Source organism: Anguilla anguilla, chromosome 4, assembly GCF_013347855.1.
Source record: "Anguilla anguilla isolate fAngAng1 chromosome 4, fAngAng1.pri, whole genome shotgun sequence".
Taxonomy (NCBI): Eukaryota; Metazoa; Chordata; class Actinopteri; order Anguilliformes; family Anguillidae; genus Anguilla; species Anguilla anguilla.
Genome location: NC_049204.1, coordinates 7,898,178 through 7,913,177, shown reverse-complemented (window position 1 = coordinate 7,913,177; position 15,000 = coordinate 7,898,178). Strand labels below are relative to the sequence as shown.

At 50.6% G+C, this 15,000-nt stretch overlaps 1 protein-coding gene across 1 annotated transcript in view; it reads left to right on the top strand.

Annotated features, from left to right (window-relative positions):
• Window positions 1-15,000, top strand: part of sema6bb (sema domain, transmembrane domain (TM), and cytoplasmic domain, (semaphorin) 6Bb) — a 78,007-nt gene that overhangs the window by 21,292 nt on the left and 41,715 nt on the right. Inside the window, 4 exon segments of the mRNA XM_035415969.1 lie at window positions 5,367-5,490; window positions 6,408-6,522; window positions 11,585-11,645; window positions 11,812-11,874. Of these exon segments, the coding sequence (XP_035271860.1) occupies window positions 5,367-5,490; window positions 6,408-6,522; window positions 11,585-11,645; window positions 11,812-11,874 (363 nt within the window).

The following is a 15,000-nucleotide window of genomic DNA, read 5'->3' as shown; positions in this document are numbered from 1 at the left end:
CAGTTCCTGCCGTTCGGTTTTTCTCACGCAGTGTTGGGCGGTCATCAAAAAATGCTTTACGAGACGACATCTTCTCCTGAAATTTTGGAATCCGGCTTTTAAACCGAGTTCCCCTTTTTCCGGTCTAGTCCGGACCGAACGCTCTCACGCTCTCCGCGGCAAGCGTGCGTGTTTTCCGATCCGGTCAAAGCGACCCTCGACTGGTTCCGGGGCTCCGGCGATGTTAACTGGGTTGTCTACGGTTCGGCTTAGATTGATGAGGAGTAAAATATGATTACGCAGGGCGAGCCCTTGATGTAGTAAATCAAATCGGGGTGGTGCTGCAGCCCTAAGTTCAGGGTCCTAGAAATGCAGTTCAGGGTTGGCCACGGTTGACTAGGAGGGTAACAGCGCGGTCTGTACGGGTTTTTCCACGGGCTACCGCAGCCCAAATGCAGCACACCTTGTTCTGGTTATCCGCAGACCACAGTAGGCCAACAACAACAACACAGTCTGTAGCGTATATATATATCTACACACTTATTGCAGTTTGGCACCGCACTTGATATTGAAGACTTTCTGGTTTGCGCTGTTGAAGAGCGAGCGAGAGAGAGAGAGAGAGAGGGAGAAAGGGAATCGAATGACTTTCCAAAAAGCTGGTCTTCATTTTATATCAATTTTCCCTCCATTGTAATGCATACGCTCCGCATTCCATTTGGTAGCTTTTGGCTCCGAGCTGAAGAGTCAGGTCGGGGTTTTGGGGTTTTGAATAAATATTGACGTGATTGGTGCCATGGCAAGGCCGAGGGTGTTGGTGCGGTTCCCAGTCTGGGGGGGGGGGGGGGGGGCGGTTATCTTCAGCTTGGGTTGACGTGGGCTTTTATTATTCAGGCGTGTTATGGCGTGCTGACCTTTCGCAGATAGGGTTCGCGGTGTGTCCACACCCCACCTTTCCCCCCCTCCCCCTCCCCCCCCCCCCCCCCCCCGCGTCTGGAAACCGCTGCTACAGCAGCTGGTGTGCATGTGCCGACGGAGGGGAAGACTCGGTCTTGAATGAAAACCGGAGGAGGAGGTGGAGGAGGAGGCTCTTCCAGCCCGAGACGAAGACGATCGCGTCTTACGAAATTCCGTGCGGGGGGATCATCTTCACTGATGTCAGCCAGGCCGTTCAGAATGAGAGAGAGAGAGGGAGAGAGAGATAGAGAGAGGGAGAGGGGGAGTGTAGGAGGTGTAAGGAGTCCGTGGTGCCAGATTTTGCGATGCGCTCCTATAGAAAACGGCCTCGCCTTTGGCTTGGTTTTCATCCGGTTTTTTTCCCGAACCGTTCCCAGACAGGACCTGGGAAATAACATTCCGAACATACCCCTGGCTCCACATGTGCAATACACACCTTCCGGTACACTTTCCAGAACATTCTCATCTTATCAAATCTCTCTATCTCCCCTTCCATCTCTATCCTCCCCCCTCTCTCTCTCTCCCCTTCCATCTCTATCCTCCCCCCTCTCTCTCTCTGTCCCCTTCCATCTCTATCCTCCCCCCCTCTATCGTTCTCTTTTTTTTTCTAAGCCTCTATTTTAATGACTACTACCTCTCTCTGTCTCCAGTATTTCTATGTGTAATCATCTGGTTTTGGATCTGAAGCAAATATGCTCAGCCACCCAGGGTAACCTTCAGAGTGATGTGGAGCACTGTATGCTGATCAAACAAAACAAAAAAAAAAAAAAAACAAACAAAATAAGCCATAACAACATCATGCTTATCCTAAGAAGTATTAGTGCAGAATAACGTTTTCGTGTTCTTCCAAGAAATAACGGCTTGGCTCGCTCCGATTTATGTGCAAACAAAAGATTGTTTTTCTGTAAGGGGATGTTTCTTTAGAAAAATAAAGGGAGGTGAAGTCACACAAGGATGCCTTATAATAGGTACATAAAAAATAACCTTGCACATTATTACTTCAGGACACGTCACCTTGTAAAGAGGAAATAACAAATAACGCTGTGGTTTATTTTCCCTTTCGCTTTCCTCCTGTCCAAACTAAGGACCAGAAACGGTCCGCGGCTGCAATATATTTCGCAAATATTTCTCGATAAAAATGTAGAAATCCTTACCGCTAAATAATTTATTTATAGAATCACAATTAACGCGCTTCAGTTTAATTAGCGGTGCGTTATCTGGGACACGCTTTAGTCGAGCTCGCTTTTAAGTGTACGAATCCAATTCACAGTGAAAGTGTTTCTGGGTTATGTAGCGTAACCTGTTTTTTATTATTATTTTTTTTAAAGTCCCTATGCACATATTATTGGGTTTTTTTTGTTTCCTGTGAAAGTGCCACACTGCCGTTTTAACGAAGGAAGCATCGTAAAAGCCCGTTGTCTTGGAAACGAGCGGCGTGAGACGCGACAGGTTTTTGAACTTCATACGTTCCTCCTGCGTTGCAGGTCACGCCATTTTTATTGGCGCGGTTTTCCAAAAAAGTTCACTGATGGGGTGTGATGCCCACTCGTGCCCCCTTTGTAGGGGGGGGGGGGACTGGCCTCAGTATCGTTCTTAATTAGAAGCCTCCATTGGCTGGGGAGGCCTCATTGATTAACTAGTGATTTGTTATTACAGCCATCAGTAAGGGATCCCCCTGGTCATTCACGGCCACGGGTTCTCTCCCTCTCCCCCTCCCTAAACGAGGCCTTAATTACTTAATTTAACAAATCACCTGCTTAACGCTCTTCTGTAATTACATTGATCTGCGTCAACGGGGACGGACGCGCTAATGAAGGTGTGTAAATCGCGGGCGGGGTGTCACACTTTTAACGCACAGAGAATAAAGTGTGTGATTTATACGTCCTGCCATTAGGAGGACTGCTTTTTTGGCTGGGCCGCAACAGCGGGGGCCAGCCCTACAAACGCGAATGTCTGTGACTGACTGAGTGATGAAGTTACACCATTGGCCGGCGTGAGTTATGAAGTTACACCATTGGTCGGCCGGATCACGTGTGTTAGGTCCAGCCATATAGTAGGTTTCCTAGTCTTGTTTTTTTTTTTTTTTTGTTTTTTGTTTTTTGACGGGTTCCCTGGCGCCTGCTTTTAGTGATCGGGGTTTGCACGTGCTCGTTAGACGGCCGGGCCTTTCTACAGCGTCCGGATAATTACCGCGCGATCGCGAACGCACCGCCCCGTAACTGTCGACACCCTATCAGCCGTCCCCATTGTCTCCGGGTCCCTTCAGCTGGTCCGGCCCTCTGAAATCCTATAGCCCACAGTGTCTTATTATGCTAATCGAATGCGTGAAGCCTGACATTCAGCCATACATTATTGATAGTAGACACAATGGAATACAGTAATACAGACTTGTGGCAACCTCTATCTCCATCACCCCCCAGCCCAAACCCCCCCGGCCCCCCCACCACAATTTGCCCCCCACCCCCGCCCTTGCCAATTTCTTTCTATTTTCTCTCGCTGTTCCTTTGACCGGTATTCCTGTGTCATCGTGCCGTCTGCGAATTTTTGCGTATGATGTGGGTGGTGAGCAAGCCCGGTGAGTGTGTGGCCCCCTTGTTCTGACACACAATGTGGGGAATGTGAGAAACGTCCCCGTTAAGATCGCGGCTCCTGATAAAAACCGTGCGAGCGTCCTTCGCCTCTGAATGCCTGCATCGCGTGTTCCTGTGGGTGTGTGAGCGTTCCGTGCACGTGTTCGCGTGTGTGAGAGGGGGAGAGAGAGAGAGAGAGAGAGAGAGAGACAGAGAAAGCACAAAAAGTGACATCATTTGCATGCTGTTGCGAGACGGGACAGCAACCGCAGTGAAATCTGAAAAGTTTGGTCGCATTTAAATAAAAGAATACAAACACAAGTGGACTCGGTAACCATTTGCATACGTTTTGTTTTTACTGCGGTATTCAAATAAGCGCTCTGGTTGTTAGTTCTGCCAAAACATCGACAGCCTTTTCCGACAGTAGCGACTGTGTCTCTATGTGATGTGATGTGATTTCCATAGGAACACTGACAATCACAGTCAACACAGAACAGCCCCGTGTACCAGGAACTCCCAGTGAACGTTAACTTGCTTTAAATGATTCATGCATCCAGTTCAAAGTCTTCTATTTGCAGTTATGAATTACAATTCTACTTTCGGTTGTGCCCCGTGAGTATTCATATGTACTCACATTTGTATGCAAAATATGAGACAGGCACACAGAAATACTCATACACACACACACAGAAGCATGCATGCATGCACAACACAGATAAACACACAGACACACACACACACACAGACAAGAACACTTACACCACACACGCATGCTCATGCAGATGTACGTGCAAAAACACACATGTGCACACCAGACCAAGACCAAGAAATAATCATCTGAAAAATTTCAACCTGCTTACGCAACAATTTCTGCAGATTATTAACAATGCAAAGCCAACATCTGGTTTCAGCGATAATAACAGCAATATTAAGTAACATAAATCTTTTTTTTTTATGATTGTTCGGCCTGGCTCAGCAGCTTGTACACAGGAATCCGCCTAAATGTTTTCAAGTTTTACCAGCGTCCGATGTACTGTGCACACGTACTGTTGATCAAATGCACCTGCAGCAGAAGTCATATTATGAAGTTTGAGGAACTCTGAGGTCCCAGGCTGCCTCCAAGCAGTAATATGATGGCTTGAAGTTTATGGTAATGATCCATAGTGTTTCCCTAGGCCCTTGTTCGCCGATGTGCGAGGGCAGGGGAAGGGTGGGGTGGGAGGAGGAGAGGGGGGTGTCATTTGTGCTTTCATCCTCTTTACAGTTCCTCTCCCTCCTTTAATCGAGTAGCCGTGGCAACTGCTTCATAAGAAAAAAATAAACCTGCTGTTTATTGACCTCTCTCTGTGTGTCTCTCCGTCTCTCTCTCTCTCTCTCTCCCGCTCTGTCTCACACTCACACCCTCACGCACAAGCACACAATGTGAAGCAGCTGCCGTTGTTTTATCAGAAGTTGTGATCTTGATGGGGAAAATTCCCCACATTGATGTTAGAACAAGGGATCCACACACACATGCACAACACACACACACACACACACACAAATTAGTGTGCCCACATAGCAATTTGGATATAATAATTCATTGTGCTGTAGTATATAGGAGGGACTAGATTCTTTGCTGTCCTATGTTCTTGCCTGTAGGGAGTTTAGTATAGTTTTTGTTAGTAAGGACTAAAGTTAATAAATAGCAATATCGGGAGGTTAAAAACCTCATTTTGGTAAAAGTGTACTAAATGTACTGCGTTTTGTCAGTCACTCTGCTGTCTGTTCAGTTTGCAAAGTCAGGCTGTAGTGTGGTCATTCACAGGGTTTCTTCATCACTGGTCTTCATCACTGTGGTCCTCCCTCTCTTTGTCCCTGCAGTGCTGGTTCTCCGCTGCCATGACGACCTTGGCCACTCCCTTCATGTTGCTGTCTGTGTTGCTCCGATTGGCCGATGCGGCGTTCCCCGAGGAACCAGGGCCGCTAAGCTCCACCCCCACGGAAGGTGAGTCTTTCCGTTGCACACGTCAGGGTTCGGGCGGGCCAAGGTCACGGGTTTGGGAGGGTCGAGGTCACGGAGCATTTGCGGTTGGCTTAGCTCTGCGTACGTGGTACGCGAGGGGCGGGGGCGGTTGACAAAGTGGAACGGGCAGTGACTGATGGGCTGGCGGGCCTGGTTGCAGTGATGAATATCTCCCAGAGGAGACGCAGGCCCTGAAGGGGAGGAGACTTTGGGCTCCACCGAGTAAACAGAAAGGGCCTGAAAAAAGGGGGGGGGGGGGGGGAGCCTTGTGGGATTGTAGACTAGCCGAAAAATCAACTTAGGCAGGGGAGCAAGAAAGGTCGGGTGGCCCGTCTGGGAGAAAAGAAACAATCGTGAGACGTGGGCAGTATGAGGAGCACGCACAGCGAGAAGGGACCTTCCTGACGGTCACTCACCACAGGCCAAGGCCAATTGGATGGACTGCCTGTCACTTACCACAGGCTAAGGCCAATTGGATGGACTGCCTGTCACTCACCACAGGCCAAGGCCAATTGGATGGACTGCCTGTCACTTACCACAAGCTAAGGCCAATTGGATGGACTGCCTGTCACTTACCACAGGCCAAGGCCAATTGGATGGACTTTCTGTCACTTACCACAGGCTAAGGCCAATTGGAGGGACTGCCTGTTACCCACCACAGGCTAAGGCCAATTGGAGTTGCTGCCTGTCACTTACCACAGACTATGACCAGTGGGAGGGACCATTCTGTCACCCAACATAGATAAAGGCTAGTGGGAGGCAGCGTACTATTCCATATAGGGTTCTTCTCCTTCCAACCACCAACCCCACCCCTTTCTCACCTGATCTCTCGAGGTCCTGGAGGTGTAATCAGAAGGTGATTTGACTTGTCCCCCTTCCCTCCCCCTCTCTCCCCGCAGTGGTCAGACGCTACCCTGTGTTCCTGGGTCGGGCCCACCATTCGTCGATGAAACAGGAGCCCCTCCACATTCAGAGAATCCTCAAGGTCAACCGAACCCTGTACATCGGAGCCAGGTAAGGACTCACCTCAGCGTGCCTGTGCCTGTCGTGCTTTCTAACCTTCTCCACGTTCCTCGAATCGGTCACGCGATCGCTTCAGGCGAGCCCTGGACATTGGGGCCAGGCAAGAATGCATCCACATCCCATTTTGGAAGTGCATTGCGGGTTGTGCTTTCCGGTGTTCCCCCTCGGCCAATGAATAAGTCACGTGTGATCACCTGACAGCAGGGGGGCTTTGATGCAGCAGAACCAGTTTAGTGATTCTGTGATTCTGCCCCGATGCTTTATGCAAAGAGTGGTCAAGAGAAAAAGCACGGTTCTGTAAAAGCAGCGAAAGCCAGAATCATGGTAGTTTATTTATCTTTATTTTTTTTATTTCTTTCTTTTCAACTTTGACTGCTTCTCAGAAGATAGGGGTTAAACAGGCTTACAGTTTCTCTTGAGGGTAAACATGTGGTCATAGTTATTCAAAGAAGTCTTTATAGCCAACGGGGGTTCCTCAAAAATAAAAAAGGAAACGCCGCGCTTTAGTGTCGGGTGGTGCCCCCCTGGTCCGTGGCCCCTTTCGGCGTCTGGGGCAACGTCGAACGCGGAAGGCCTGATGATAAATACCTCAGGAACAGCGATGGAGCTCTCAGACGTCGCGTCTGCGAAAGCCTAATAACGGAAAAAAGGCGCGAAGGGGCACGAGGCAGACGCCGCGAGCCCCCAGGGTCATAGTCATATAATGTCATAGTCATATGATGTCATAGTCATATGATGTCATAGTCATATGATGTCGTAGTCAGATGAAGCCCGGTCGCCTTGCCGATATTACAAAATTACATTACGTTACAGGCGTTTGGCAGACGCTCTTATCCAGAGCGACGTACAACAAAGTGTATAACCATAACCAGGAACAAGTATGACGAAACCCCTAGAGAGAAGTACCGGTCCAAGTGCAGGGAACAACCGCATAGTTCAACTTGGACCCTGAAGGTTAAACTGATTAACGCTAACACGAACGAGACACAGCAACAACGCAGTCTATGGAAAAAATACAAGCAGTAGAATGCAAAAAGGAAGACAGAAGAATGCATAACTTCAAACACCGCACCAACCGAATCTCACATCTAAACTAAACTCTTTAAGGTGTGAGGTCACAAATAAACTATTAGGATGTACTCAACACTAACACAACGTCCAGCGCAATGCAACGAACGAGTGATACGAGAGTACATTGCTGGGAGAAAAAATAAAGAGCCTTTAGCCTAGCGCCCGACGATAAAGAACACTGTACCTAGCGATAGCAACGTCTACTTTTTTTTTTTTTTTCTTCCCTCCCTTCCTCTCTCTCCCCTGACAGGAGAAAATGACCTCACTCTGAAGGGATTTATTTACCGGAGAGGGATTGTTTGTTTGGGGGGGGGGAGCCCTGGAAAGATCCAGCGAAGGAAGAAACTTAAATGTGAAGTCTGGCAATGGGCTGGTGGTGGTGTGGTGTGGTGGGTGGGGGGGGGGGGGGGGGGGGGGAAGGCGGGAGGGTGGGGGGGGGGCGTAGGGGAATAGAGTTGATTGCTAAAAGCAGGAGCCGAGTGCCGGTGCCGATAAGAGCACACGTCTAAGCTCGAAATTCGGGTCGGTATTAGCATGCGCGTTTGCCGAGAAATAAGTATTAGAGGGCTGCCTGAAGCGCCCGGGCAAGTGTATCGAGCCTCCCCCCGAAATGTTCGGCTCGTGACAGACGGGGCGAGCACATCCTGCAGTATTAAACCGCCATCCCCAGGTTTCGCCCGCCGATTGGAAAAAAAAAAAAAGGGGGGGAAGAGTAAGCCATAGTGAGGACTTTTCTGCGGCTCCAGGTTCCCCAGAAATGATTAAAACATGAGCCTAACCTGGACACACACACACACGCACACACTCACACACACTCACACAAAAGAAGAGTTCCGAATTTTAGAGGAGTTTTCGGAAAAGGAGGAGGGATGGACTCGGCTGAGGGTTCTGAGGGTTTCGCGACGGGTTCCGGAGGAGGAAGAGATCACAGCCCCCCCCGCATCCCTAAAAAACCGTCTCAGGAACCTCGAAGGAGCAGGTGTCATCAGCGATTCCACCACTGTCCTGTTAGCGGGAGATCAACGACAAAAGGGGAGTAGCCTCCACCTGCAGACTTTCCATCTCCAGAATGTCCAGAAAGGGAAATATACTGAAACAAAATGTATTATTAAGATATTGCGGCCGAGCAAGACGTGTGGTACGGTCAGGAGGGTGGTACGGTCCGTAGGGTGGTACGGTCAGTAGTGTGGTACGGTCAGTAGGGTCCCCCCCGACTGACTGCCCTGCCATGTACGAGTCCTCCCGTGTGGGTTTGGGGTTTCTGCCACCAACACGGTACCTGTGACCTGGGATCCCTTCTCTATCTGTCACCGTCTCTACTTTTTCCTCCTTGCCCGAATAAAGCAAAGCAGTACAAAAGGAAGATGGACGTGCCAACTTTCAAAAGAAATAAATATCGGAACGCTTCGGAATATATGGGCAAATCTTTAAATTATTATCACTTTCAGATATTGCAGCGTGTGTGCTTTTTGTAACAACACTGGTATTAAAACAAGCAACGTATTGTCACTATACCGTGGATTATTTCATTGCTGTACGGGTTGGTTTTTATTAGCAAAGCATATCCCCCCTGTAGCTGAGGGGGCCTCAGTTTGGCCGGGCGCATAATAGCGTAACGCCATGACCCAGACGAGCGGGGTTAAGGCTGCTTTAACATGACGAGGGCGCTGTACTGTACTTAGACTCCGGGTTGAGGAGAGGACCCCGCAGTGATGGAATCCAGGACAACAGGAAACGGGGGGGGGGCGGTGGGGGGGGCGGCGGGGGGGGGGGGCGTCTGTGATTCAGCCAGGAAGCAGGGATTCCGTGTCTCCAGGGCAGAGACAGGTCGACTCATCAGCCTATCAACCGCAAGACGGGAGCGCCGCATCTCGGCCGCCAAGCGCTTCACAGGGCCTGAAAAACCGCTCGCCTCCCCCTACCCCCCGCCAACGCCGGGACCCCGTTCTGGTTCTCGGTCCTCAAATGAGTGTTGCTTCAGCGGCTGGCGCGCGCTCCGAAGAGAGGGTTCCAAAAAATGGGCTTCTCCATGCCCCCGTGGAGGAGCCCTGTCTGGTTCAACGGTTCTTTGTCAGGCAAAAAAAACGGTTCAATCTGGGAGCTTGCCACTCTTTCCACACCTACCATAGAGGGTTCCACGAAGAACTAATTAGGGTTCCTCTAATGGAGACAAGACAAAGAACCTTTTTCAGTGTAGAACGCTCGGTCCGCCCCTCTGGAAATTGCACGCAAGGCGGAACTCAACAACCTCAAGCTGGGGCAGTGCTGTACAGACCCCCCCCCCCCCCCACCTTCCCCATCCCCCCCTTAAAATGTTAGAACTCTGGCTGTACTGACTGACTTCGCAGGCTTGCCAGAGATTTCTGGCAGTAGTACTAGACGACGTTCTCGGAAGACGGTCTGTACGAGACAGTATTTTTCATCCCCCGCCCGTCCTCCCCCCGTCCCTGGACCCCTCCTCCCCACCCCCCCCCCGCTCGACTCTCCCCTCAGTCCTCGACCCCGCCCGCGACTAAAACGTGAGAACTTGTTGAGTGAGGGGCGGGTGGCGGTTGACGGTAAGCTAATCCGGGCCACTTAAGTGCTGTCCTGCTTTGTAAAGCAATGACCTGGCAAGGGGGGGGGGCGGGGGGGGGGGGGGGGGGCGGTTGGGATTCCTTCAACAAACCGTCGAAGAAGAGGAGCCGGGAATGAATAATTTATCGGCTCGCCAGTTAGACGCTCCCCGGTCAGAGACGCTGCCTCCCTTCTGCTCCGGGGCTCCCAGAAGGCCGAGCGCAGATGGGTAACGGCGGAGGGTTCGCGCCGATAAGATCGATGGCGGCGCGGTAGCGCGGCGACACTCAAGATTCGCAGATTAGGACTTTTCGGGTGGGTCCTCGTCTCGAGCGGCCTTCCGCAGCGCTAATGCAGCTAGCGCTACCTCGCGCTAGAGAGAGTTTGGGGCTCTTAATGCCGTACATCTCAAGTTTCTGGTATCCATTACGCGTGAAATAGACAAAACTGGGGGGGTGGGGGATGTGGGTTGAAGATGCGTTTGCTCTACGCATTTCCATTTGAAGATGTCAACGTTTTGCTTATTTGCAGTTATATAACATATAGGCTGCCTAATTAGTATTTTATCTTATCTGTGAAACCCAGACGTGAGATTAGTCTTCAGTGGAATCTCTCACCTGGTGGTGGAACTTGTCTACCCAGTACACTAATCAAGGCTATACTATTTAGTCAATGTGTGACTTTTAACTGTAGTTCAGAACGGGTTTTTTTTCCTTCTTTTTATAGCCACGATAAGTCTGTGCAAACATTCCTGGGCTAAAATAGAGTGGAATGAACTATGCATTTGGCAGATTGATCATGTGTGTCATTTGACATGAGCCATATTCATGAAGGTTTCTGGCTGCATGTGTGTGTGGGTGTGTGTGCACGTGCGTGCAGGTGTGTGTGTGTGTGTGTGTGTGCATGCACGTGTGTGTGTGTGTGTGTGTTTTAGGTATGCAGGTGGAATATATCATGAAGTGGGTTTATTTATTAGCCGAATAACTCCACTGGGACACGGCGAATGGAACGCTCCCTTGCAAGTGAGCCGCCTTCATAAATGAAGAATGAAAACAATGTAGGGGGGGAAAAAAATGCTGATTCGAATTCAGGTTTTCGTGCAGTGGCATTTCCCTTCATCGAAAAAGGGTGTCTCTGCGTCTCTTTTTCTTCTGTTTGCTTATGCCTTCGCTTTATAACAAGAGTTTCGAATTCCAGTCCTGGGGGGTCCCAAGTGTGTGCCCCCCGAGGTTGCTCTGTGGTTCCCTTGCAGTCAGGAGCCAATTTAGGCCACGGAAACACATTTAACGTTTTATATGTAACTTCATAACGTGGAGCAGGTCGAAATGCCGGCGAAAATAGCTCCCGATAGCTGAGATGTGGATGTGTTCTCAGAACCTGTTCTTTTTGTTTTGTTCTGCCCTTTTTTTTTTTTTTTTTTTGTCAGAGACGACCTTTACCGCGTGGAGCTGGACAATGTTGCGGGAGAGGAGATGTTCTACAGCAAGGTCAGAAACCCCAGATTTGCGACGTCTGGCACATCCAGTCCCCGGCGTTGTGTAACGGAAAAAATTGAGTGTTTTTTTTTTTCTTCGGACGAGCGGTTTCACTCACTCTTGTTCTCCTCCTCCTCCACCCCTCCTCCTCCCCTCCCCTCCCCTCCCCCCCTGGCAGAAACGGACCTGGGAATCGAATAAGAACGACATCCGGATCTGCAGGATGAAGGGGAAGCGAGAGGTAAGTGGAGAGCGCTAACAAGAGCGCTAACAAGAGCGCTAACGAGCGCGCTGTCAAGCCTGCAAAAACCGCCATTAAACTTACAGCGGTTCGCTCGAGGGTTCTGCTGACAGGCCGGGCTGCACTATTACAACGGTTTAAAGAACTTGGGAGGCTTGTAACTCGGCTGGGGTTGCAGGTTTGATTCCCCGGCGGGGCACTGCCGTTGCCACTCTTGGTAAAGCTACTTAAGGCCCTCGCGCTGGAAAAAGCTTCAGCACACGTACGGCCGTATAAATGGATTGTGTGCAAAAAAAAAAAAAAGAAAAAAAAAAGGCAAAGGAACAGTGTTGGGAAATAGCAACTGCCAAAGCCTAAACATACTGCGATGGGCTGAGGGAGCAGCCGTTTCAGAGTGCAGTCGCCTTGTCTTTCAGACGGGACAGACAGCGACAACAAAACAGTCAGTCTGTGTGGTGACCTGTGGTGCCACCTCTTAGCCCCCCCCCCCCCCCCCCCCCGCCCACATTGATACTGCAGCTATCTGACACGCACCCAATCTACCCTTCTTGTCCGACTTCAAACACTAACCCGCCATCCCGCCACCCCCCACCCACCCCGCCCCCCCCCCCCCCCCCCGCCGGCTCGCTGAAAGAGGCAGGTTATTGAAAGGTGTCTAGTCTGCGTGGGAGAGTGAGCAGAGCCACCGATCGTAATCCCCGCTGGGCAAAAAATGACTCGTTTGACACCGAAAAGTAACACCTGACACCGGATCTGTGTGAGACACAGCCAGAGACAAAAAGGGACAAGGAGGGGAATGGCGGGGGGGGGGGGGGGGGACAAAGGGCACGTGAAAGAGAGACGGGGGGGGGACTCCGGCCTCACCTGCTCCTTGAATGAGGATGAGGATGAGGATGAGAAAGAGAAAGAGAAGAGATGTGCTTCCGTTTCCTAATGACCCCGCTGATGCGAGGAGAAGCCCTGGACAGAGTGGCAGATTAGCGGTCAGTTTCGTTTTCGACTGGGCCTCCATGCGTCTCGCCGCAAGCCCCTTTTCGTTTTTTTTAGGAAAGCAGTCACCTACACTCTCCTACCCCCTCCTCCACCTCCACCCCCCTAATCCCACCCCCCCCACCCCCAATTTCCCTCTGCAAAAGTCCACCTTGGGTCCTGGAGTGATTTATTACAACCCCTGGGTAATTGATTTTGTAATTAAATGTTTCTGGTCGGTTGATCGTAATGGGCTTGTTCTCATAATAGGATGGCGAAAAAGAAATTTCAACATCATAATTCCAGGGCCAGCCCTCCAACTTTATCCTCACATCCAAAAAGTATCGGTTTGTTGTTTGGCCTGACGCGAGCGAGCGTGTCTGTTCTCCGATGCCCGGAGATTTCGTTTTAATTCCGACCGGGGCGTTCCCGCCAGCGTTCCGTCCACCTGCGTCAACTCGCGCAAGACGACGGGGCCGCCAGGACACAAACAAGACGATAATCCACAAACAAAAAACAAAAAAAATTTTGTTTGTTTCTTTGTTTGTGTATTCTCATAAGCCAAATTGATTAATTGTGTGAAGAGGAGGTTTTCGGTTAGTTGGTTTTGAGTTTTGTGCAGCTGTGACAGGAAGGCTGCTTTTGGTTTTGTAATTACGCATACTGTGTGTGGTCAGAATTTAAAGGCAGACTACTCAAGATGGACTGTTAAACTATTCAAGGTGGAGTGGAGGAGTGTGTCACAGAGTGTGGCAACACGTTTGGTGCCCCCTGCCTTCTTGCCAAACTCAGACACACCCACCCTTACACACACACACATACTCACTGGCACCCGCACATATATGCACACACACACACACACACACACACTCACTGGCACCCGCACATATATGCACACACACACACACACACACACCTGCAAACACACACGCAAATACACACATACACACACACCTGCACATACACACACACACATACACACACACACACCTGCACATACACACACATACACTCAAACACACTCACCCACACACACACATACACACACGCACCTGCACATACACACACACACACCCGCACACACAAATACACACACACACACACAGCCCCTGTAATAAACCCAGCCAGGCTTGCAAGGGAAACTTTTCCGACATTCAGTTCAAGGAGCTCGCCTGATTTCACCCCCCTCCCCCCCGCCCCCCCCCCCGGGTGACGCGCCGCACATCGAAATTGGCGCGCGTCGGAAATCCGGAGCGGAGCCCGCACCTGAGCGAGGCCCCGCTTTAAGGGGGCGCGGCGGGGGGCTTATCGAACGTGTTTTCCGGAAGCTTCTCTTTCCTCGCCCCATCGAGAAATTTAATAGAGCTCCGCGCTCCTCCCCGGGTGCGTTTAATAAGACCCCCGCCGAAATGCGTTCGCTCTTCTGGATCCACGGGTCGGGCTTTCATTTCTCACCCTCCCGCTACTCGGGGAAAACAAGGCGGTATCGGTGAAGAGCGGAGACGGGCTGAATGCCACCTGACAAATGGGAGCGAGGGAGGGAAAGGGAGAGCGGCAGGAGAGAGAGGGAGAGGGAGAGAGAGAGAGAGGGGGAGAGAGGGAGAGAGAGAGGGGGAAGAGAGAGAGAGAGGGAGAAAGAGAGAGAGGGGGAAAGAGAAAGAAAGAGAGGGAGAGAGAGAGAGAAGGTGAAACAGAGAGAGTGAGAGAGAGAGAGCGTGTGAGAGAGAGAGCGCGGTATAGCCATACCCTAGACCACAGGTGGGGTTCGTGCAGATGGGGCTATAAGTTTATACTGAAGGTCATTGAAACCAATACAAACATTGGTCAGATAAAGTACAGTTCTGTCATAAAGTAGCAGCTACCCATAGACATGAACACAAGTCTAGTTCACACAGTAAAGCTTTAGCTAACTTCCCCAAAAGAATAATTTAATCCGTTCAAGCAAAGGCTAGTGTTGGGGGACCATGGCTGAGTTAGGTGTGGTGGTGTAGGGGAGTGTACAGGTGAGGAGGACACAACGCACATGCTCAGGACGTGTCGGGGAGATTGTGAGGTGCACAGTTGAGGTTTGGGGCATGTTTGGGAGATCATGAGGCACACAGGTGAGGTTTGAGGCGTGTTGGGGAGATCGTGAGGTGCACAGGTGGGGCTCAGAAC